The sequence below is a fragment of the Parasteatoda tepidariorum genome, chromosome 2, assembly GCF_982258835.1.
Source record: "Parasteatoda tepidariorum strain Cologne lab strain chromosome 2, Ptep-v5.0, whole genome shotgun sequence".
Lineage (NCBI taxonomy): Eukaryota > Metazoa > Arthropoda > Arachnida > Araneae > Theridiidae > Parasteatoda > Parasteatoda tepidariorum.
Genome location: NC_141756.1, coordinates 31,385,305 through 31,412,433, shown reverse-complemented (window position 1 = coordinate 31,412,433; position 27,129 = coordinate 31,385,305). Strand labels below are relative to the sequence as shown.

At 28.0% G+C, this 27,129-nt stretch overlaps 1 protein-coding gene across 3 annotated transcripts; it reads right to left on the bottom strand.

Annotated features, from left to right (window-relative positions):
- Positions 1-414: 414 nt before the first annotated feature.
- On the bottom strand, positions 415-27,129 carry LOC107436265 (uncharacterized). 3 transcript variants are annotated; one of them, XM_071177376.2, is made up of 8 exons: positions 27,009-27,129; positions 23,792-23,952; positions 23,050-23,168; positions 12,476-13,736; positions 8,323-8,446; positions 7,386-7,558; positions 3,440-3,619; positions 415-630 (listed from the first exon to the last, which is right to left on the bottom strand). In XM_071177376.2, exons 2-8 carry the CDS (start codon positions 23,941-23,943, stop codon positions 471-473), a joined length of 2,169 nt encoding a protein of 722 aa, XP_071033477.2. In that variant the 5' UTR covers positions 23,944-23,952; positions 27,009-27,129; the 3' UTR covers positions 415-470. The 3 variants fall into 3 exon arrangements, with proteins under 3 accessions (XP_071033477.2, XP_042899831.2, XP_071033478.2); XM_043043897.3 differs by having other exon boundaries at positions 26,966-27,092; XM_071177377.2 differs by having other exon boundaries at positions 23,792-23,953; positions 26,973-27,069.

The following is a 27,129-nucleotide window of genomic DNA, read 5'->3' as shown; positions in this document are numbered from 1 at the left end:
TACATGTTTAAAGGCAGAAACAATTAATCTCTTTTAATTAAGACTTTGTCTCAAAAGGAACGCTACACACAGGGCTGTTTGTATTCCGGAAAAAAAAGAAAAGGCTGGTAGTAAAACTATTTCACATCTAGTTTGTTTTAGGAAAGAACTAAACAACCCTACTACCAAGACTTCTTAACATTTATAACTTATAAAATTATTTCTTGTTGTAAACAATAATTATTGATAACTATTGATTGATATTTTATTCCTTCCAAAAAAACTAGCTAGAAAAGAAACTGTTTCACTACTTTTTTTTGTCATAGCTTTTCTAAGTTATATTGCTTACTAATGAACAGTTTGTTTTTAAATGTTAATAAAAAAGGATATCAATTTAGTTGAATATAGTTTTGATTAGTGACTCAAATATAAAAATAACAAATAATAACAATGTTCATTGACTTTAAAAATACAGACATTTTTGTTGAAAATCATTTAGACAAATCTACAAGTTCATATTTCTTGGTGCTCCCTCCAGACTTTATAATTAAGTCCAAAAACTCTGCTACAGTGGTCTTGCGTTTAATAAAGAGTTGTCTGGAATCACCTTTTCCTTGACTGTTATTAAAAAGATTGTACTTCTGGGCAATCCTATGAAATAAAAATTTAAGACATCAATATCAACAATAATATGTTAAAATATGATTTTAGGATGACAATTGGTAATTTAAAATTAGAGTATTTTGCTACATCTGAGATATGCTTTTGTACATTCTAAATGTCTTCAAATAGCATGAACTACTAATGTTTAATAGACATTTATTTTTCAAAGAATTTTTTCCTACATTCATACTTAGGTAAGAGATAACGAAAAATCTTATGTGTGATAAAAAATTATATAACTGTAGATAAAAGTGGAGAAACATTGAAATATCTTAACAACTGGGCTCTCACCGCATTTTCAAGTGTGAGAGCGTTCTATTTTATCTTGTCATTTGTAGCGAATTTTTTAGTAAAAATTGGTTCAATCCCTCTATAAAAACTCAACTGGGCGGCCAGACTGAGATGCATCTTTGAGGTCATTTCTAATTTTAGGATAACAATCACGAGTGGGTCTATTGTAACCTTTACTAATAGCATGAATATTCTACTTGTTGCTGTGCATAAGCTTGTTTGTTTTTTTTAAATTTAAGATTAAAAAATAGTTTACCCATCTATTTAAATTTTAAAAAATGGAATTAATCTCTAAGCTTTGCAAGTTACACCAATTTCTTGACAAATTTGTTATAGCAATTCTTTCAAACAATATATACAGGGTGTCCAAAAAAGATGGAAACAGTCATAAGAAATGCACATCAGATAAAAATTGGAAAGCACAAGCATGTAATATTTTTAAAAGATGCATTTATCCTCAACCCATGGCAGTGGGCTAAAGAATATTTTAAATTGAAACCCTTACTTGTTAAAGATTTGGATTCTGCTGAAAAAAGTACTAAAAATATCTATAATGTTATCTATATTGTAAAAAAGAGAAAAAATGAAGACCCAATAATGTTTTAGTTCATCAATATTAAACACTATTTAGAAAAAAGAAGTGAATAAGAGATGGCAAGTTTTTAAAACAGTAGAAAAGAAGAAGTGGAAAGAAATAAATTTCTTTCTTTACTATTTTTCAACCTCAGCGACAACAACTATTTTTCAAAATTATATAATAATAAAAAACTAACATTTTATAATTATATTTTAAAAAAACGATTAAAATAACATGCATGCTTTATTAATAATGATAAATTAACAAAACACATACATTATTAAAAACAGGTTGAATTCTCAATTACAAAAAGCGTACTAATTTTTTAATCTAATACCTAGGTATGAATACTCAAGCCAAATTTTTAATATGATTTGTAGATTTTTAAAATTCTGAATAATAAGTTGTTTTTTTTAAAAAATAAATAAGTATGAAAAATTTTAATTTTCTGATACATTAAGTTTTATTTGTTTAAATTTTTGCCGGCCAGGTGGACGAGCAGTTAGCGTGCCTGACTGTGAATCCAATGGCTGCGGGTTCGAATCCCGCTCTGGGCATGGATGTTTCTCTCTATGTGTTGTCTTCTGTGGTGTGTGAATGTGGCCCACCCTATGAACGGGTATTTGTGTTACTGTGGCGTGGGTTCACTGGTGCCCACTGGGTAATGTTAAATGAGCAACACTTCCGGCATCTTCCGAGATGAAAAATGAAAGTTCAGAACCTGCCGTTAGAGAGAAGAAAAATTTTTTTAAATTTAAGCTATTCTTATGATGTATTTATATTATTATTTTTTTTTTTCGTTCCTTCCATTTCAACCAGTTTGGTCCTGTTCTTACAGACGAAATGCAACCCTGGAGTTAACCTGCTTGTTTTTCACACAAAAATCGTATCTAGTGTTATTAAACAGAAAAAAACTAGATGGCTAGCAATTCTTTATACTAAATACGGAACATCCAAAGAAAGTTTGACTCAGTGATGCAATTTTCAAAAACTAAGATGTACTAAACCTAATAATTTAAGGGTTAAATCTTAAGTTTACGGGCTATCCATATGTGACACACTTTTTTTTTAATATTAAAACCCTCCACCCCTTTGTAATAAAGTGTCACACTGAATAGCACCTTTACCTTTTTGTCACATGCCACACTATATTACATAAACATATATACATACTACCAATTCCAAAAAAAACATGTTAAAAATCGTTTTAAAATTTTTATTCTTTAACTGCCACCCTTTGTTTCTGTGTTATTTGCAGGCCTTGTAGTAGTTCAAAATAAAAATCAGGACATTTCTCTTATGCAATACAAATTAGATTATTTGTAAGAAGGGAAAATCAAGGACAAAAAAAAAAACTGTTAATTAAAATTTTGTTTTGAGTGGCATACATACATTTTAATTCTCTACAACATAAAAGAAAAAATTGGAAACAGTAGACATTTTCAAATAAAAAATCAAGATAAGAAGAAGTTGTTCGAAACAACACACTGTACATTCGATGTATAAGAATAAAAAAATACTACTCAAAAATGTAAATCTGAATAATCCAATTACTAAAACTTGTTCATTCGAAAACAACATCATGCAAAATATAAATTTCTAGAATAATTTATTAATTTTTTTTAAAAATAATGATAGAAACTTTTCTTGATATGTAAGGTGAAAATTTTACAGAATTAAAGCTATGTAATTGTTAATGACAAAATTTAAATAAAGTCAACCATTTAACGACATGAAATTTTGTGCAGTACAATGAAATATTACATTACTTTCATCGTTTGAATAATGCAAGCAATTAATTTAACTGACTTGGAGTAGAGAATAACATTTATGGAAGAATGATAATGCTTGGTGAAAGAACATACAAAAATATATACTTGTAATATGATACAGAAATTCTTCATAAATCAATATCAGTAGTTAAATTACCTATGAATCTCTTTTCTTTCATTCTTTGTGAAATCCATAGAGAATATAAGAGGATAAACTTCACCAGACTTGCTATACTCTTGTAACAAAGATTCTATTTCAGATTTTAAATTTCTCATGTCCATATTGCCACTGAGATCAGCATACCCTAGCCCTGTTCCAAAATTTTGAGTGCCTGCGCTGAAATGAAATAATAATAATAAATAAAAAAAACAAAGAAATAGAATCTGCAAATATTTTTAAAAATTACACAAATTTTAAGACATTGCAACTCTGCCTTTCTTAATTGCTTTCAATTTACAGCAGGGATCAATTTATAGATCATAAGTCTCTGGTCACAAAGCTATCTACTATAGCTCTCTATACATCATTTAAAAAAAATAGTCCTCTTACCAGTTCATAAACTCTCCTTAGACAGAAAAATTATTTTATATGATCATTAATAAACAATCAATGACTGTCATCAATATATGTTTTGTATAAAAGGAAAAGAAACCTTGACGCCCACAAACTACTAATAAAAATGCTTAGCTATCAGAACTGTAACTCTATAACAAGTGATCAAAGTTTTAAAAAAAAAAATTATCAGATTATTGACAATATTTGTCTTCTACAAGAGAATAAATATTTATATTGAACTGGATAGTTTTAGCCCCAAGCTGGTAGTGGCCCTCTTGTGGGTCTTGACCTAAGAGTTGGAAACCACTGCTCTATGTAAAGATTAGGAGACACAATATCTGATGAAAGTTCTACAGGTAGAAAACTATCTTTTAATCTTCATTTTTTTGTGGCAGAAAAACTTGTTTCTCTCATTTTAACCTATACATATATAAAAAACATAAAGGTAAGATATTACTTATGCTGAACTAAACCCCTTAATAAAATCAGTCAAATGCAAATATTAATACAATGCATATTTTCACATATATTTTAAATTTTATTTCAAGTAAAGATAAGATCAGGTTTGTCATCAAAGAGTTTAACTTTTGACATACTATCAAACACAGTGAAATTAAAATATATCATTATTTTGAAGCACAGGTGATTCAGTGGCTTACTATCATTTTACAAATCAAAAATCATTTTACAAATCAGGTTAAAAAAAGCGCTTACGCTAACAATAATTTGATTTTTACTCTCTGAAATTTTATTTTAATAAATTGCAAACATGTAGCACATGTTTTGCTATCTTACTAATGAATGAATATTAAAATATTTTCAACTCACAAATGATGTTACTTCTTAAATAGCAAATACAATAAATGAATTGGCAATTGCAAAAGGTCTAGAATGTGCTCAATTATCCACGAGTAGAGCATCCATACTTAGCTTTATATTTTAGCACATGAAAACAAATTTTCTTTTTTATATCTCTTATCATACTTTTGAAAACATTTTCAGGCAAAAACAAGTTTAGACCTGATAAGTAAGATAAAAATATGACTTAGGATAGTATGTTGTGTAATTTCTCCAGCAATGGACCAATGATTCACTTTTATATTCTTTTTAAAAAACTACTTTATACAGTTTAAGATTTCAGACAGGCAAAATGTACAGAGTCAGGAAAAAAGCTGAATATTTTTGATTTAGTAATCAGATTCTTATGGACTAGCACTCAATCTTAATGGTTTTGAAGAGATCCTTCAAACATGTTAATTTGTGCAGGCGATAATTTAAATTATGAAATGGGACAAAAAAAAAAACGTACCTTCGTTGAATAAACATGCTTTTTTTTTGGTGGGTTCTATCCTCAAAATATGTTCCCAGTAGGACCATATTCGTCACAGGAGAGCAATAAAAAATTTGGACCCCAAAATAATAATTTACTTTTTGTGTATTTCAACAGAAAAAACTTAATGAGCGATATGAAAATTTTTTGCCCCCAATAATGAAATTAAATTTATATAAAGATGATTCCACTAAAAAAAATGTTTAATAATTGTTATTATCTTTTTAAAAAGTAATAGTAGAAAAAATTTTGAATTGTAAAGTACACAAATTTTTACCTCATTCTCAAGAATGTAATTTCATACGGCAAAATACAAAATTTGAACGAAAAAAGTTCCATAGTTTCTGATTTATTAAATTTTAAATAAGTGACATATTTAAAATTGGATTTCTTGGGAATTAATTTGATTGATTTCCTTCAAATTTTATATTTTGTCATATAAAACTAAAATTTTCAAAATGGTGCAAAAATTTGTATACCTCACAATTTAAAGTTTTTTATTCTATATATATTAATAAAATAGTAATATATTAATAAAATAGTAAAAAATTATTATTAAAAATTTTTTTTGAAAAGAACTCATCTCTTTTTATAAACAAATTTCATAATCGTGGGCACAATAACTTTTCAATTGACTTAAAATGATTTCGAGATATGGAGAAACATGCAAAAAGTAAAATTAACATTGAGGGGTTTAAGCTTTTGACCAATCGAGGAGGGCTCTGTTTACCAGATTGCAGCTAACCTCAATATTTAGAGAGTCAGAAATCCTATTCCGTCGCAAAAAAATATATTTAATCAGATACGTTTCTTTCTTTTTTTGCTTACATAAAACATCGGCTGCACAAATGAATTAATATGTTAATGTTTGCAAAACATTAGGATTAAATCTTAGTATATGAAGATCCAATCATTAGATCAAAGGTGTTCAATCATAGTGTTCATTTATTCAATTTTTAACTCTGTACACCATCTGACATTTTAACTTATCAATCAAAAAGTCTTGAAGATCTATAGAGGAGCTACTAAAAATATTTCAAAGTTTGTCAGATAATGATTTTTAATGGATAAATGTCAAAGTTTAATGACATTTAAAATATTACTTATCTAGATATTGATATTTTAGTTGAAGATTTTTTCAAGAATGAAAAAAAATAATAAGACAATTTCATAAAGCAGCGTTTTTTGAAGAGCAATATAAAAGTTCAAGCTTAGCAATGCCTTGAAATTTGTAATCAGACATTTGCTATAAAAAAAAGCAATTATTGTTTGGAGATTTAAGTTTAAATAGTGCTGTAACAAAACAAATAATGCTGAACTAGAAGAACATTCAAATGATGGAATTGTATTGAACACAATTTTCTTGGACAGCTGCATAGAAAAGTTGCAAAACATATCTGTCAACTTAAAGCTCGCTAAAGGCAGTGCATACAATATTTTGCGTTGATCATTACTCATAGTGGTGCAAAAACAACAGCATGTTGATGACTCAGAGTAGTGTTTGTAGCTGAATACTTTTACTGTTCATGCAGAATAAGAATCAAAAGAAAGAGTAGTTTTTATTTTATTTTATTTCATAACCATTGTTGAACAGCCGATCCAATTTTTGGGTTTACGACTTCTAATGTTCAACTTCGTAGCCTTATAATTTTGAACCCAATTCAGAAGACAAGGGAACTCCTGGATCAAGTATTGAGAGAAATTTTGCCTTCGTGGAGGACTTTTTGTTGGAGCAAACCCGCATTTGAGTTACATGGAGAGGAAGACCAGAACCTTCCACAGTTAGCCTAGCGGCATGGGGACTCTAACCCGTGATCCGTCTACCACTGAGGATATTTCATGTCAGCACTGTGATCGGTGCAAGCCGGATGTGGAATTCATATCGACCAGGAATTCATCGAACCCGGCTCACCTCGTTGAAAGACGAACACTCTGTTCCCGGAGCCATCGCAGCTTGTATGTGTACTGCTGAAGAAAAAATACTTCACTCTTAAAAGTTGTTGATGAATAATTAACAGAAAAAAAGTATTTGGTTGCAAGTATTAGACCTTTATGAAGGTATCAAAATGCTAAAGGGTGACTATCATTCTCTAGGAATGACTATCATTCTTAATGCAAACTATATAAATGAATAATTTACCAAAAAAACATTTTTTTTTTGGTTACCAGATTTAGGTATTTTTGAATGACGTGTTATTTAGAATGTGTCATATTTACCGAATGGGTTCCGCAATTCCTTTCATTTTACCAATTCCACCACCAGACCAACCCATCATTTTCAGCATTCTACAACCAATATTATCATCAGATACAACTTCAGGGGCATCACTCTTTAACTTGAGCATATCTTCCCGATTGACGTGATATCCTTCTTCTGGGCCTCGTTTTACCTAAAATAATATATTTCGATTAATGCCAACAAAAAATATATATTATAGGGGCAAGAAAACTCTTGATAACAACATCACATTTTTGAAGATGTGCGATGAAAGTAATCACATATAAAAGCACAGGTCTTAAAGGTCCTCTTAATAAGCTGTTTGATGGAACAGAAGGGCATAATGTGCCCAGAAGTCTGTATAATTAAAGCCCCCTTTGCAGGTAATTAACAAAGTTCAATTATTCCCTTCTACCATTTATTTTTAATACAAGTTTTCAAGTTTATTGTATTTCTAATACAATAAATACAAGTTTTAAAACTTATTAAATATGTAGTTAGTGTTTATCAGCAATAAAGAAAGACTTGTTTTGCCTGGAGAAGCTTAAAATATTTTTTTTTCTTTAATGTATATTGATCAAATTTACTGTTCATTGAATATCTAACAAACAAATTGCCTCCCATCTTTAATTTTTTTGGATATTTAGCTTTAAAAAAAAAGCATTTTATTTATACAGAGATTAATTAGTAATTAAATTATAATTTTAAACAAGTTAGCCATATTAACTATTTTAGCAAATAATATTTATTATTAATACAATTATTAGCACAACTGGTAAATGTAAAAAATTTTTAAAAATCTGATTTTAATCAAATAAAAAGGGTTTTTTTTTCATAAAAAAAATCATAGTTTCTTTTTTTTTTTTTTTTTTTTTTTTTGAATTTTGAATATAAAGCAATATATATGTGAACAGTAATACAATGAAAATATATTACTTTCACGGTATAGACTTGTTTTTGTAACTTTTCAAATGCAATTTTTGCAGCTTCCACTTTTGCAGCTTGTCTGCTTGGACCCACAGCAGTCCCAAAAATTTCCTTATCAAATAAAACATCAGCTCTGGAAAAAAAGAACACAAACACATTAGAAAGTTGATAAAAAATTTGCACCATAAGAACCTTACACCAAAATAACTTTAAAATGATAAGGAAACATAATAGAATAAAACAATGACATCCTTCATCGCAATTATTTAGCAACCATAATTCACAAAATTCTGATACGTATGCAATAAATATGCTTCAAAAGAAAAAATTATAGTTAAAATTTTATGGTGCTAATAAGTACCTACTGCTAAAAATTAATACATCATGTAACTAAATTTTGCATCCATTGAACATGCATTTTGTATCAATTTATATCCATAATATTCAGTTTAGTAAATCCTAAAAAATTGTTTAATTTATAATAAATTTAATTTATATATGGCAGCACTATTTAAACATTAATTAATTTCAAAATAATTATTTTTATGAGAATTTCTTTCTAAATATTTTATTAAAAAAAAAAATAAACTATGTATGCTTTGCTTTATACATAAAATTCAGAAAAAAATTTTTTTTTAAATTTAGTTAGATTAATTTGTATTAAAAAAATATTTATAGATTTGTATTTTACTTGAATCAATTCCCATTTCATTTACAAAATTATTCGTAAATATGTTAATTAAGCACAAAATTATTCTTAAATCTGCCTTTTAAGCAAATAAAAATAATATAATTCATTGCAATTAGATCTACTAAATATAATGAAAGGTTTACTTTACAATAATTTCTCTTCTATTAATGGAAATTAAATTAATATTAAAATGTGTTTGAGATAAAAAGAATGAGATTTTTGTATCTGATAGTCAGTAGCATTTACATCAGTTTGTAATTGATACCAGAAAAATTGGTACTATATTTAATGGAAAAGACATATAATGACTGTTTAAAGAAGTGAAACAAAACAAGTCAATTTTTAAATAGTATTTCACTTGTGAGATCACAGATGTAATAATACATTATTTGAATTAAATATAGTATTTAAGTATGCTGTTTTAAAAATTTCTAGAAAAAATCAAGTGTACTGAGTTAAGGTTTGGATTAATAAAGCAATAAATTAAACAGTCAAAAGCAAATGAATTGCACAGAAATGGCTAGAAAAAAAATTGAAATGTGCAACTTCTGTAATTACATTAGATAAACTGCTTATGTAATTGTTATGAGCTGAACTATTTTTATTTTTGCACCACAATTTTCAAAACATGGAAAAATAGTTCTTAAAGAAACTATAAGTGTAAATACTAATGTAAATTGACACATATATTTTTTAAAATACGTACAGAATGATCTTGAAAGACCACCCATAATATGTATTTTTCAAAATCTTATGGAAAATGAAATCAAAAAGGTGTGTGCACTGAGGTATAGCAAAGGCAAACATAACAAACAGCAAAATAGGCTTAATCGGAGGCTGAATCCTGAGGGTGTTTCTAATAATCTTATAACAACTCATCTATGTTTCATTCTGCCATCAAAGCTGTCTTCTCATTTATTAGGCGTACTTTCCAGCTTGGAGATTTGTTAGATTCCTTTAGCGTTACTAGTGTTTCCTCCATTAAATATTATTTTACAAACCCTAATAAGTACAATTTTTTTTTCTTTTTTTGACGAAATTTCTGAAAATACATATTAAGGGAATACGTATGTATGGAGCACCCTGCAGATTATTAACTAAAAGAAATTGGTGAATTAATTTTTTTCATTATTCAAAACACTCAAAAAATCACTCGTTGAGCATTTTATTTAGGAAAAAAATATATATATTCTATGCATATACAGGACGAGTCTGGAAAAACCGGAAAAACTTTAATGAGTGATATAACGCATCGACACGAGCAATATTTATCACAGAATGTACGATTGAAATGCAAGCGGTCAGAAGTTAAATGGCAGTTTTCCACTATCACATTTAAAAAATTAACACAAGAAAACTTTTTGTTAGCAGGAAGAAAACTTCGATTCAAAGAAATTGTTCAAAGGAAAAAGATGTAACTTATGTAGAGTGTACCCACCCTTCCCCCAAAAAAACGGACCACCCTAAATAACAAACTTTTTGATCCAATGATCGGATCTTCACGGTCTACAAGGGAATGACCTCAAATATGCTTATAAATTAGTGCAGACGATACTTTAAGTTATGAAATTAGATACAAAAAACTTACTTTCTCTGAATAAAGTTATCTTTTCTTTCTACGGATTCGGATTTTTGACCACGAAACGCACCCTTTGCCTTTAAACTTACTTGGTTTCCCAAGCGAGCTTGCTGGCATTGGCAATAGCAACATCAATAATGGATACAGATATTTATATTTGAATCCGAAGACAAAGTACAGTATTTGTACTTTGTCTTCAGAGGTGGATAATCGAAGGAAATATTCACTTGTTATATACTTCACTTGGTATTTAAACATGAACAACTTATTCTGGCTAAGTGTTAAAAGGTTAAATAAAAAAGGCTTGATGGCTCTACCTACATGCTCTACTAAATAATTTTTTCAAAGATTTTACAGTGGTTTCCTCCTCTTTTATAGTGCAGATTATAGCAATCAGCAATAATACTTTTTGCTTGTATTGTAGCACTCAGATCTATGGGCTAAATTATACTGTGATAGTATGTAAGTGGAAAAACTACTTCACAGATAAAATCAAAATTCAGTTTACATGTCCATAAGATGGCTTTGGAAGGAAAATGTTATAATTCTTTCACATGCTGTGTGCATGTTTTAGATATTCTTTGGAAGAAAACAAACAGCTAATTTTTAAATCACAATTATACTGTGATAGTATGTAAGTGGAAAAACTACTTCACAGATAAAATCAAAATTCAGTTTACATGTCCATAAGATGGCTTCGGAAGGAAAATATTATAATTCTTTCACATGCTGTGTGCATGTTTTAGATATTCTTTGGAAGAAAACAAACAACTAATTTTTAAATCACAGTTATGGGAAACTTAGACTATCGAGACTCAAATTATTGAGATTCTAGTGCAAGGACACGTAGAAATTTTCTAAGAGCAATCTTGGAAATATTCCTTAAAATAATAAAAAAATCAAGTGCTTTTTTTTGGGGGGGGGGGGTATTACTGAACAATATTTTTACAAGTGTGCAAAATAAATGTTTAGAAACTATTTAAATTATTTTTTTTAAAGCTTTAAAACCAAAATGTAAAGTTATAGCAGCAATTAAACTAGATATAAAATTTTAATAAAATAAGTTTTTATATCTTTTAAATAAACATGACATAAAGGCCAAAAGAACAGTAAAACCTGCAATTTTTTCTATTAGTTTTTTTTTTTTAATCTTCTAATTAGTAAAAAATCATTTTAGTTACTTAAGAGTGTTAAATGAAAAATGCAACTCTTCTGCTCAGTTTATTAATAAAAGTTGATTCAACATGTGTATTTCTAAAGGAATGAACAGCGCTCTGTCCCCCCCCCCCCCTCCTGCAGGCACCCATGCTCTAGTGTACTAATTTTGCAGCAAAATTTTTGGGAAGGTGTCATCGCCATTAGTATAGTGACTTAAGTTTCAAAAGTCTTCTAGCTATTAGAGAAATCAAAACTAGATGATTCTTCATAAGTCGAAAGACGTAATGAAAATAAATAATATTTAAGATAAGATTTGTGGAGCTGATTTTTTTTTATTTTTTATTAATGTACCATTACTATTAATAGTGATCCCCACTACTCGTAGACCTCAAAAAGTCAAACAGTAACTAGATAATTCTTCAGAAGTCTAGTGACAATAAAGCAACAAGATAATTCTTCAAAAGTCAAGTGACAATTGAAGCAACTAGATAATTCTTCAAAAGTCAAGTGACAATTGGAACAACTAGATAATTCTTCATAAGTCAAGTGACAATTGAAGCAACTAGATGGTTCTGCATAAGTCAAGTGACAATTGAGGCATTTAAATAATTTTTCAAAAGTCAGGTGACAATTGAAGCAACTATTTAATTCTTCAAAAGTCAAGCGACTATTGAAGCAACAATTCAAGTGATTTTTGTCGCAAATAAATGGCACCTGAAGCAAAATAGATTTACCTGAAGGTTCCATCACCATTACTAACATAATTGTAAGAGTAAATTCTTCGACTCATTTGAGCTGAAAATGCAAGAGCTGCAGTAGGAAAAATCTCAGACAAACCAAGTTCTTCAGTCCTGTCAAAAAGCATTACCTGCTTTTTTAAGGAATTATTTAATAATTCTTTATTTAATAAAAATGGCTTTTTAATAGTGTCACTATGAGCACAAGCAACTTCATCATGACTTTTAAAATTACCAAGAGTGCTCACTTTTTTGTCTTTTGGCATTTCTCTTTGTAAAGTAGATAATTTTTTTAATTCTTGGCAATTAGTTTCTGATTCTTTTAACATTTCTTCACTTTTTTTAGAATCATTTGAGGCATTGTCATTGCTATCAGCCAAATTTAGAAGGTATTTAACCCCATTTTCGGCAGCCTCTTGTTTGGCTTTTTTCATTTTTGATGCTTCACCTTGGCCAATCAGTGTACCTTTGATGAACAAATCACAAAGGAATAGAGTGGCATGTTTAGAAAAATTGGGATCTTGCACAATATTAAAAGTAACATCATCAGACATTTTCAATTTTACAGCACAATTATGAATTATAGTCGCGGCTGTATAAGGCTTTAGACTTTCTTTCTTTATTTCTAAAGCAAATTTCTTTAATGCTTTCCTTCCTGATTTACCAAGAGAAGAGGCACTTGAATTCGACTCAGAAGAGCTACTTTTTTGAGATTGGCAGAGAGAAGTTTTTTGAGCAAGTGTTGTACCTTGTTCATTAACTTTTTCAGCTTCTACGTTATTGTCACTTTTTTTAGATGATTCTTTCAGGTGTGTTAATATATATAAAGCATTCTCAGAAGCTTTAGTTTTAGCAACATACCTGTTCTCCCCATGTCCGATAGCAATTTTGGTCATACCAATAAAAAATTCACAATAATACATGTTTGATGGGACGTTAGCATCTTCCGTTGTTTCATTTGTAAATTTTAAATCAATTAAACTTTCAACATTTGAATGAAGTGCAGCTGATAAAATTATATCATATGGATTTTCCTTTGAGTATTCCAGAATTTTTTTAACTTCTTCAGATAATTTTTTAAAAATGTTAAAATTTTCTGAGTTAGTTATTGATTCATAATCTATGCTACTGAAACTAGCTAAAAGTGGGTCATGATTTGATTGATTTGTTTCTTGCTTTTCCGAATTGTCGCTTCCAGTACAAAATTTTATAAACTTAAACTTTTGAGAAGAAGCAGGTTCATTACTTTTTCTTTTCCCTACAAAATAAAAGGAAGGTTACTAAAGAATCATTAGTAAGTGATTAATATTGCATAAATAATACAAAACAATATTATAAGAATCTCAACTTTTGTTCAAACTCTAGAGATATAGAAACTAAGAATTATCTTATAAAGTTGATAGTGAAAAATTGAAGTCTAAAATGAAATATTTTGATTTATTTGTAAACAAAAAACTAATCTGAAAAATTGAAAAAATATATTGAAATTTAAAATCTCTGTACCATGTATATAATTAGTGGACAGTCCCTAAAATTGAACAATCAAATTTAATTTAGCAATTTTTAATAGCATTATTAGTTAAAATTAAAATGTAGGAGAAAAATTCAAATTCTTAAAATAGATTTATTTTAAAATCAGCATATGCATTCATAAGAAATAGAATGTTCTGAATACAAAAATGAAGAATATCAGGACAAAATATTTTTATCATGAAAATCAAGATTATCATGAACTTTGTAAAACAGAAAATATAACAATACTGTGGAATAATGAAGTGTAAAATAAAAGTTTAAATAAAATTGCATTTCATGAAAATAAAACAAATAATTCAAATATGAAAGACAGAAAAGTGAAGAAAAAAAAGTCATTTAAACTGAGAGAATTTACAGTAACGAACAAAAGTCTCAGGCCAGTATATTTTTTAAAACATTTTTCCAATTTTAAACAATTAGCAATTTTTTTCCATAGAAAATTATTTTACGGTAGTATGTTTCAAGCTAATATTATTTGGACCCAATTCTAATTGGTTACAGGGCGCATCAACCAAAAATTACTGCAATTGAATAAAAAATACTGATTTGTTTAAAAAAATTCCTTTTGCTGTAATTTTGAGGGGAAAAATTCACTCGCTTTTTCTAGTGAAAAAATCATTCGCCAATACTTTCACCGAAACACAGTTTTATTTACCAGATTTACGATTTTATCGCTTAGCGCGGGTTAAAAAAATTCCTTTTGCTGTAATTTTGAGGGGAAAAATTCACTCGCTTTTTCTAGTGAAAAAATCATTCGCCAATACTTTCACCGAAACACAGTTTTATTTACCAGATTTACGATTTTATCGCTTAGCGCGGGTTCGGAATATATATTATAACCAATTTCAAATAATATCACATAATTTCTTATTTTTGTATGAATAAAGATTTATACATCTGTCTGTACATCTATTACACATAAGTTTACATACCTTCATCCTTATTGGTAATATTCTTGATTGACGTTTCAATTATAAACCACTAATGGATTACAATAGTATCTAGTGATACAGTCTCATAAAAAACCATGGGACTCACAAGTGAACAAATTCTGATTTTACTTTGTCCAGAGATATTTTTCTTTCTTTTTTTAAAAAAATTGATAGCAGGTAATGACAGTCTCTTGTGATAAGTTCTCCATAGAAGATATTACATAATATACACTCTATACTAATATAAGCATGTAAATAAAATGTTAATGCGTTATCAATATTATAACGGCATAGCTTCACAAGTAGCAAGCAAATGTGACTTAACGCTCTGTAAATGATTTTAGTCACAAAAACCAAAAAATTAACAAAAATCTCCAATAATAATATGACCAGAAGAAATGCATCTAGTACTTCTGTTTTGTCAGATTGATTATTAGCTCATCATAAATGAACAGCCTAAGAATACAGAACATTGGAACAATCGGCACACAACATATATATTGAAAAAGCTATGCTACAAAGTATGTATCTGATCAGTTGTCACACATGTTAAGTAGGAAAATGTGATATGATCAACCAGTGGTCACAGACTTAATAAAATATTATGTGATCCACTGGAGGTCACACAATTCAATTTAAAAAAATAAGATTGGGTCCACTAGAGATCACAAATGTGCAGTAAGAAAATGAAATAAAAATCATCATGCAGATAAATCGCTCAAATCATGTCCAGTGGTACACACTAGTGGTCACACATGTCCACAAAGAAATTGCAGCATGACTCACTAGTGGTCACACTAGTATGAGTATAGAATGCCTATTTGTTCACAAGAACAAGCACAGTAATATAACACACGAGTGATCACACACTTTCCGTAGCGCTTCGCGCTGTCGTGCCACAGGTCCCTGGTTTGATCCTCGGGCCAGGCAAGGTTGACTCAGCCTTTCATCCCTTCAGTGGGTCGATAAATGAGTACCAAGCATGCTTGGGAACTAAACACTGGGGGTTCCGCGTTCGGCTGACCGGAACATCTGCTCCTGCACCCCAGAGTCCAAGGTCAAGAAAACTGAGATGGGCACAGTAGGCCTTGGCCCTCTATGGGCTGTCACGCCACTGAGTTTAGTTTTTTTGAGGTCACACACTTTTCACAAAATTATACAGTCTGATCTATCTACGTCCAAGCATGCCTAATAAGTAAATAAATTATGGCTCAGTGCTTAAAATATTTTGTTTCCAACCACAGATGGCGAAATTAACAAAGGGAAAAAAGTCGTTTTAGTTCATAAAAAGCTTTACCAAGATGAAGTAAAGCGGAAATTTGTAAGAACCAATTTTCAGATTAAATTCATGGAGTTCATTACTTAGTACAGGCTTGTGTTTAGTCATTATGTCGTTTATGATTAGTCAATACCCATGCCAATAGCAGGAAACTTTAAAGAAAAGCGTTTTTCAGTACAGAACAGTTCTTGAAATGATCTTAATATTGTCCCCATAGACAGGATTTATATTGATTTAGAAAATATATTACTTCTAAACTCAATAAGTCATTCATAGTATCTTTGATTCGTGATTGGTTAATTTATTAGTAAATTTTGATTATAATGTAATAACAGTTTGTTTGTTTTTTAATGATTAGGAAATTCAGTTTTACCAGTTTCATTTACTTCAAATATTGATTAATAGACTAATGCTTAAAACTCTTAAGAAACTCATTTAATTTTATTTTCAATTGTTGCCTTTTTAGTTTTTACACATTTACTAATCAAGCATTGAATAGCTTGAAAATTAATACTAATATTTAAACTAAGTAGCAAATATAACTGTTTAAAAAATTTTTTTAATATTTATATTTCTTTTCGAAAAATATTTTCTTTTGCTCAGATTGGATGAAACTTATTTTTTTCAGGGCAGTTTTTTCCATTGAGGAAAAAACTTGCCCTCCAAGTATTTAACTAATAAATAATTGAAAACAGTTTCAAAGCTATTACCAATGAAAATTTAAAAAATTAGGTTTTTGCATAATTCATTCTAAACACTGGCTGCTTACTTTAAAAAAAAAATTAAAAAAAAGCAAAGCAACAATGACTTTTTGCAAGCTCTTTAATTGCTAAATGAAGAAATATTACATGCATATTGTTATTAAGGTAGGAAGTTGCAATTTACCCAGTTTTTCATTGAGATATTATATATAGTTTCAAAATTTTCCCTTAAATGAATAGCTTTATGTTCTCAGTGTATAATTTATTGTTTTCATAGAATCGGTTGTGGAAGTTGGCATGCACGCTAGCATTTTCACTTCACGCAATTTCAATAAAAACATTTAAATCTCAAAAATATTTGAAAATAAAAGCTCTCTGAGAGTGAAATAATTGTATTTTCAAGAATAGGATTTTATTAAAATGAGAAAGGAAATTTCATGCAATGCATTGAGATACGCAATTAAGTATAACAACCAATAACAGTTTTCAATATTTTTTTTATATTTCTACTCATGACATTGAGATTGCTTTTTCATAAACGCAAAGTTTTTCCAAGAACATCTGAACTAAGCGGTTCACTGAAATATATGATAAAAATTTAATCCCATTTTTCTGTTCATTTTTTCTTCATAGTTTCTTTAAATTTTCTTTCTAATTCAGAAACAAAGATTCAGATATTCAATTCTTACAATTGCCTTTGAAGAAGACATTGAATATCTTAAAATCATTTTTAATAAAGAAAAAGTAACACAACCAAGATTTATATCCTAGGTTATTGATAGTATCAACTAAAGATTGAAAAAGAAATGTCACCAATCTTAATAAAAAAACGTTTTTTAAAAGGCTACAATAAATTCATGAATCATGCTTTTCTTGTTTGAAAATTTAATTCTCTACTAATGCGAAATGTCCCTTTGGTTAGTCAATTTGTGAGTTATAAGACGAAGCATTGTAGGAAGTATTTCTTACTGCCAAAATATAGGGGGCAGCCACAATCTTAAAATATGGACCCAATAGTTTGGTCAGGACAGGGGTTTAAAATTTGGACCCTTTAATGTTAATTTGATTTTTAGCGAATTTCGCCATACCTCGAGAACTTTTTAAGCGCATTGAAAAATTTTCACAAACAGATGTTTGTAAAATTTTATTATTTTTTTTAATAATAACAATAAAAAAAACTCTTAAATTGCAAGCTATAAAATTGTTCGCATCATATTTAAAGCTTTTAATTTTATGATACAAAATTTGAGCAAGTGTCGTCAAATAGTTCCGGAGAAATCGAATTTTAAAAAAGTTGTATATTTAAAATTCTATTTCTCAGAAACTATTCAACCAATTTTGGTCAAATTTTGTATATAATCAATTGTGTATAATCAAAATCATGTACTTTAAAATGATGCAAAAAATTGTATACCTTATAATTCAACATTTTTGTCGATTATTACTACTAAATAAATAATAAAAATTTATTTTTTGAAGGAAACCAATTTTATAATTGTGTGCAAAGAATTTTTTGATTCCCTTAAAAACAGTTCCCTAGACATAGCAAAAAATTAACACTAAGAAGTCCAAACTTTGGACCTCTCTCGTGATCAAACTATTAGGACCATCTTTCCCAGATCGTGGCTACCTCTTATATTTTAGGGGGTTAGAAATCTAAATCCGTCAAAAAAAAGGTATGTTTATTCAGAGAAAGTACGTTTTTAAATATTAATTAGCATATTTCAGATCACCCCATTGAATCAATAAGATTGAGTCCTAGAACGTTAAGATCCGATCATTAGATCAAATGGTATTAAGGGCGATCCATTTGCTTTTTTGTGTGCACTGTCTTTATACTTTTACTGTCTTAGGTTCTTAAAACAAAATGTTGCATTTTAATCAATTAGTTTGGCAATTTTTAAATTTGTTTTAAAATGTAGCAATGTTTAAGCAAAATTACTACAGGATTCATTAGTTAGCAATATTTACATAACGTTTTAAACAACGGTGATACAATATAGTACATTATTTCTCAAGCGATAGGAGTTGTTATATCTTGGTAACATGAAAGAATTGCCTATAATTCAATGCAGGTAACATTTCTGTGATTCAAGAAGAAAGCAAGTGCATAACTGTTTGTATACACCTTAATTGCCCATATTATGATAAACTAAACCAAATATTACATTATGAATGATATGGTAACAACCTTTTAAAATATCTCAACGATATCAAAATATGAAAACTTACTTTAAAATTTTAAAAGAGAATTGTTCTCATAGGAACATAATGCAGAAACATACATATTTTTGTGACTAATTTGATTTTAATATTTGTGTTCCATCCTTTTTTTTTTTTTTTTTGAAGATAGGGACATTTCCAGAAACTACACACACATCCTCAAACTTTTACTCGTAATTAACGTATTTAATGTATGTTTTTTAAACTTGGCCTTTTGATATAAGCCTGCAGACTGAAAGTTGCTTGGTTTCAAATCCTGCTCAATCTATTTTTACTAAAAATTAAAAGAGCGTAAACTTTCTTCTCAATTTTTAAATATGGATACCTAATATTTTCTAAGTTTGTTTTTTTGTAAAAAAAGATTGAGGCTCATACTAGTGTTAAAACAATTTTTTGTAAAAAAAATACCATGCTATTATTAATTTAAAAAACATCTAGAAAATTATTTTTAATTAAAAAAATCCTTTTAATATTGCCTTTTATTTAATTGACATACCATCTTTGACTCGTTCAGTTCTTTATATTTCCCTTATTAATAATTTAAGTAACCACTATGAAACAATTGAGTTTCCTGCACAATAAAACAAAAAAATAAATAATGCAAATGAAATAATTATCCATATCAAAATAAAATGTACATTTAGTAAAAAAAACTTGAACAGAACAATTAGAAAATTACTAAACTGATTTGACAGAAGGATGGAATATTCCTACAAGAATCTTGATAAAATCGAGCCTGTTTTTGTTTTATTAATTTATACTGGTTTTGTTTAATTTCTTTTGACCACATCACAATTTTTAGTTTTTTTTTCTTCTCCAAAATAACTTAATATCTGCATAAACACCAAAAGTAGAATAAGTTCAACATTGATATTCTTAAGCTTAAATGTTAATTTACCAAAAAACTTTTCAAAACACATCTTTCCTTTATTTTTAGTGCATTGTATATTTGCTCTAATTTAGATCATTTAGGTAGGTTATCAAATTTTTCAAACTAAAATACAGTATTTATAGTTAGTTATGCACGTCTACGACACATTTACTATTAATTAAAATATAAATGCAGAGTTTATCTATTTTGAAATATTGAGGAAAAACTCTTTAAGGATTTTTATTAAGATATGTTTTTTATGTTCATCATATTTAAATGCATTGCTGCACATGGTCATCAAGTAATCAAATAATAAACTATTAGGAACGTAAAAGCATTTGAAAAATTTCATCAGATTATTATAGAAAATTAAATGGAATTTTTGAAAATGAAATTATTAAGTTTAAATATCTACAGATAATTTTAGAGTTATAGATTTTAAATATTTCAGGACACTTCAGAAAGTATTTAACCGTTCTTTAAAAAAATAGAATAAAAACAAATCTGCAACTTCCATAGAAATCTACAGCATCTGCTGCAGGATTTCTGTGACCAAGACTTTAGTTAAGAAAAGATAGTAAACATCTTTCTAATTACAGTGAGGATGTTAGTTTTCACTTAACTACAGGCATAGCTGTGAAATCGAATATCAAAAAGCAGAGAGGGTGAATAATGAAATTCAATCAATCAAGAGAATAGTTTTGTGAAAAAAAGTAATTTATTAGATGATGAGACACATGTATGCAGCAATACAAAAAAGTTTTTTTATTGATCCACAACAATTAGAAACATGATCTTCTCTTTTATCTTCTGGCTGTTAAATATGAAAATTTAAATAAATGCTCTATCTAATTACAAAGGTATATGAAGAAAGAAAAGAAAAAATATTTAATTAAGTGATAAATATTAACTTCCTGAATGGTTTGAGTTAGACACCATGCTAGATATTGCAATTTTATTCCACAATTTCATTATTTTTATTTCAATATAATTGTTGAAATTTAAAAATTATCTAAGACAAAAATATCTAAAACAGAACTTAATAAAAAAGAAAAATACATTTAAAATGTAATATAAGAATACTATACAAACAAATACATTAATAATTTCCTATATTATATAATAAATTAAAAAGGTATAGATATGGGATACATTTTAATGATAGGAAATGAATTAAAGGATAGAGTTAACAAAATGAATTTTGAAAAAAAAATAATGCTTTTGATACCTGATGTGTATACGAAATGAACACTGACAACTTAGCCATTCATCATTTGAGGGGAGAAAAGAACAATTTATTTCCAATGTCCTCATTAAACCAATGTCATTTTAAATTAATTAACAAACTGCAATGCGAGTGAAATATTTTGTCTGCTTTTTATTTCCAGCTGTTTTTTTACTATATCACAAAACTTTTTCAAACATTTTGAAATCACTTGCATCGTGACTACACAAAAATACATTAAAAAATTTCTAAAACTCATATTTTAATTTTTTAAAAAAGGTAGTAAATTAAAACTGATTAAATTAAATCGATCATTATTAAATTCATCAAATTCCAAACCTTTTTGAGGAAATTAAGTACAAGGCTACTAATTACTACTCTTTTTGCTAATTATTTCATAGAATGGTAAAAAATAACAAACTGAAGTTTTCACAATTTTTGGTAATTTTGCCAATATTTAAAAAGTCTTACCACAAGAGAGATGGAAAGTAGCGTTTCATATGAACTTTAGAATAATTTTAGCAGTGTGTAAAATAACTTTAAATCGCATTTACAAAAAAGAATCATTTATTGAAATGTAAACTTAGCTACAACTATAAAAAAAATTTCCAAAATCATAAAAAGTTGGTAGTTCAGTACCTTAAAAACAATACACATCAAGTCAATATCTTGAACAGGATGCATAGTCAAATTTCTCAATAAATAAATAAATAAGCTCCTTTTAAGCACTTTTCAAGTACTCAAAAAATATTTTTAAAAATTTTAAAGAAAATAGCATAATTAGGATATGAGCACACATAAAAAAAAAATTATTTTTATTGTTGAAAGTTCTTTATATATATATATTATTAATATAATGCAAAATTATTTTCTAAGACTTTATATGATCATGGAAAAATAAATAGTTTCTAACTAAGAACTATTTTTCCTGATTATGTAAAATGATAGAATGACATGTAAAATGATTGGCACTTTCATATACTATGGACCGACAGTACACCGAAATGGATTGTAGTGAACGAATTGTGAAAACGTTAAATAGAACAATGGGAAATTACACCTTTTGCACAATTCATGGTGAAAGTAGACACAATAAAGAAAAAATATCTTATTTTGGAGAAAAAAAATTAAGCACTTTTAAAAGACACCTAATGAAAAAAATCACTTTTAAGGGTTTTTAAAAAAACAAAAATAAGCACATTTAAGCACTGTGCTTATTTTTCATGTTCCAGATGTTTTCATGTTCAGCATAACTGCTACGCACTTATGCTGAACATGAAAACATCTGGATAAAATATTGATCAGACAATAAATTAAATAGCATTGACTGCAGTATGGCCCTTAAAAAAATTTAATACTGTTTGTTATAGGTAGCAATAAAACTATTTAATTACAAAACATTATTTAACAAACAAGGCATAAAAGCCAGGAATAAGCTAGACTAGTTTCCAGGTAATGTGCTTTTCACGCCTTCTGTTGTCAATTATAGAATGATTCTTCTTTATTCGTTTTTTATGAGCATTATGTAAAATATGATCAGTAATTAACTTTAAATAAATATTTTTGTTTAAAAAATAAATTTTTTGCTAATTAATTCAACTGAATTATTTTCAAATTAAATTAAACTTTTTTATTTATTTTTTTTTAATTAAAAAAAACTAAAAAATATTTTACCTTGGCTTATCGAATTTAAAACAATAGAACCATATAATATAAATGTTACATAAATAGCCTAGCTATTATATGAAATAGAAAAAATAAAAAATTCTTAATGAATTAATCTGTCAAACGATTAAATATAATTTACTTTGTTGCTTCTCAGTATTCTGATGATTTGATTGATCATTTCCATTCCCTCTAAATCTCTTACATCCCTGCAAGGGTTTAGACAATTCATGAATCTGAAGCATCACTTGGGCTGGATAACTTAAAATAAAGGGATAACAATCAATTAAATCAGTTCATGCATCTGAAACATCATTTTGATTGGATGACATACATTTAAAAGATTAACAATTAAATAATGGGTTAATAAGTAATTAAGAAAAATAAGGATTAGCAATAAAATAAAGAGTTAAAATTAATTAAGACAAGTTCATGGATTTGAAGCATCACTTGGACTGGATGACAATAATTTAAAAGGTTAGCAATAAAATAATGAGTTACAAGCTAATTAAGAAAAACAATAAAGGTTTAACAATTAATTAAGACAATTCATGGATCTGAAACATCACTGAGGCTGGATAACTTTAAATAACAAGTAAAACACCTACTTTTAGATCATGACAGGTAATGCTATTAAACTATTAATAATTGAATCATACAATTTATACAGCCTGGTGGGATAAAAAGAGTAGGTTGGAAAAAATAGGCATTATCTTTCCAAAAGTCCTGAACTTGTAAAATAATTTACTTAAGGTGATTTTTTTTTTTTTTTTAAATATCTCTAAAGAAATTAATTTAAGAAATAAGAAAGTATATGGAAACTTTATTAAGAGCCTGAAAACTGCCTACGACTGTCAGATTCATGTAAGGACTGATACACATACCTGCAGTGTAGCAATTCAATATTTGAATATGCTTGAGCTAAGCACAGTAGCCTTTCTTCAGTAAAGTTATCCTTGTAGAACTCCAGAAACTCCCTTTTCAGCTCCCAATGGGGACCCGTTTCCCACGGTTGGCGATATTCTGCAAACTCCATCAATCCCACCTGAAATGAATGTATAACAATTCATAAAATTTTGAAAAAATTTTTTACCTTATGATTCTAGCAGCTCCTACTTCCAAGAATTAATAATTTTCCAATCATTTACACCCATAAATATACTGGTATTGAGATAACACATATTAATCATTCATATATTCAGTAGGATGCATCAGATGAGCTTCAAGAATAATCACTATAACACAAATCTAAAAATATTTCCCTTTTAGGCGGTCCATAGTGACATTAAAAATTTAGATTTTCCTTACAAAATCTCAAAATTATGTACATCTCATACATTCTATTCATTTCTTATATATTTCATTAAAAATAATTTTATAATATTCTAATGATAATAATTATTAGTATCAATAAATTATTGTCTTGCAGTTTCTTAAATAGCATTTAGATCTATTATATTTAAATAAAATTGTTGCACTTAAATTGCAAATGCACAGTGAGGCAAGAAATGGACCACCCTCAATAACTTTTGATCTGATCTTTAAGTTCTATGACTCAACTTAATGGTTCGAGGGGGTAATGTCAAATATGCTAATTACTAGTGAAGACGGTATTTTAAGTTACAAAATCAGACACAAAAATGTACTTTGCCTAAATTTTTCGATGGATTCGGATTTCTGACTTCCAAAATATAGGAGGTAGAATATGGTCCCCATAGTTTGGTCAGGAGAGCAGTTCAAAGCTTAAACGCCTTAATGTTAGTTTTACTTTTTTTGCTATATCTCAAGATTTTAAGCGAATTAAAAAAAATTAAATTTTACATGCAATTGTAAAATTGGTTGATTCAAATGTAATTTCATGCAAAAAAATAACTCTTAATAAATATTTATCATTATTTCATTTAAGAATGATCGGAAAAAAAATTTGAATTGTAAGGTACACAATTTTTTGCATCATTTTAAAGAATGTTATATTAAATAGCAAAATTGGTCGTTCCTGAGAAATCGAATTTTAAACATCGGACTTTTTGAAATTCTATTTCTCAGTTACTATTCGACCGATATTGCTCAAATTTTGTATTTTGCTACATAAAATTACATTCTATAAAATTTTATACTTTACAATTCAAAATTTTTTAGATCATTCTTATATAAAGTAATAAATATTTACTTTAGTTTCTTTCCTTTTTTGCATAGAATTACTTTTGAATAAAGAATTTTCTAATTGTGCATAAAAATTTTTCAATTTGCTTAAAAAGTTTAGAGATATAGCGAAATACACAAAAAGTGAAATTAACATTAAGGTACTAAACGTTGAAGCACTCCTCTGACCAAACTATTTGTACCATAATTCCCAGATTGCGGCTACAGCCCATATTTTGGAAGTCGGAAATCCGAATCCATCGAAAAAAAGGGTATGTTTTTTTTCAGAAAAAGTATGTTTTTTTGTCTAAATTTTGAAGATTAAAATATCGTTTGAACTTATTAATTAGCATATTTGAAGTCAACCTCTTGTGTTATTAAGATGGAGTAAAAGAACGAGGATCTGATCATTAGATTCAGAGAGGTCCTTTTTTTTGGTTCAGGGGGGGGGGGCACTGCACATCTCAGGTAACATTGATAAGTGACTGCAATTTAAGTTTATACATCAATGTTTCCTTTTTGCAGTGATTGAGAAGAGAACTTCATTTTAAAGCGATTTCTAATTTTAATTGAATTTTAAATTTAGCTTATTATGCAGCGTGTTTTCTCTTTGTTTTACTTTGTAAATCTTGGTTTTTATCAGTTTTTTATTTAAACATACATTTTACATCACATTTGAAGGGATTTTTTACATCTAATTATATTTGATACACCATTTTATACTTCGTTTCTTTTACTTAAATTCGTTTATTTTACTTTTAATTTTGAATTGGACACCATGGCTCAACTTGGAATTAACTAGCCAGGGATTGTCAACTAATTTGCAAGCATAAAAGTATATGATGTTTTACACTGAAGGTCTACAAGAAAGCATGATTAATTAGAATTTAAAATAAATTTACAAATAAAGATATTTTATGAAAAGCAAACATCTTAATGATCAGTAAATAAAAGCTTGTGAAAAAAATTATGAAACTTCTGGATGACAATTACAAATAAGGAGTTATACCTCCTATTCTAAGATCTACACTTATTTTAACATTGTAAAATAGATGGCAACTATAGTAGCATCAACATTTTTTATAATGACCCGTGATTGGTAAAAAAGCAAATAAAGAAGGCCAATGCAAAATAAAAAAATTGACAACATTTGACTCATAAATTATATAATATTAAATAATAGAGCACTAAACTAAGCTATTTGGCTAATCAAGCACAATGTAGTGCATCTACATTTGACTATATCCACAACAGTATAAATTTTTAAACCAAAATATATCACTTTTATGACGCTACAAGTCTTCTAACTAATGCTAAGAATAGGTGGCAAAACATTTACAAGACTTTAAAAATATAAATAGAAAACGGATTTATAGAAACATTAAAAAAAATTATTTCTATAGAAACAGCGGGATTGTTGTAATTCAATCCTGTCTGTTTACGTCGCATTAGAGCTGCACAATGGGTTATTGGAACATCCCTGAGGATGATCGGAAGACATGCCATCACAATTTTGATCCTCTTAGAAACAACAGGAAAGTTAATTACAGAAAGTAATTAAACTTGCAAATAAAATATCTCGTTTTAATTTCTGTTAGAGATTCATTTCTTCATAAGCACACATGTATCAAAAAACATAAATTAACCCAAAGATATTGGTATTTCAACACTTTGAAAATGTAGAACCTAGATTAAAAGGAAAAAAATTATACATAGTTGGAAAATGAGAGTAATATTCAGTCACAAACAAATTTGGGACACAAAAGGAATGATGATAGATTTCCGGAGAAACAACTGCAAACACAAAACATATTATAACAACTAATTTATGCTCTTTGGAGTGGACAAAAAATCTGACAAATATATAAGTTAAAGGAAAAGGAACAATAAAAAAATATATATATTTAAAAGATTACTGCAAAGAAAAAGATTACTGCAAAGACACTATTTGATACTTACAGTGTCTTTAAATTTTTATTGTAAAAATAACAAATTTGGTAAAAAATCTTTGCGATTGATGGATTGATGATTGAAAATGAGTGTGATTCAAATAATAAGCTAAACGAGTTCCTGAGCTTAA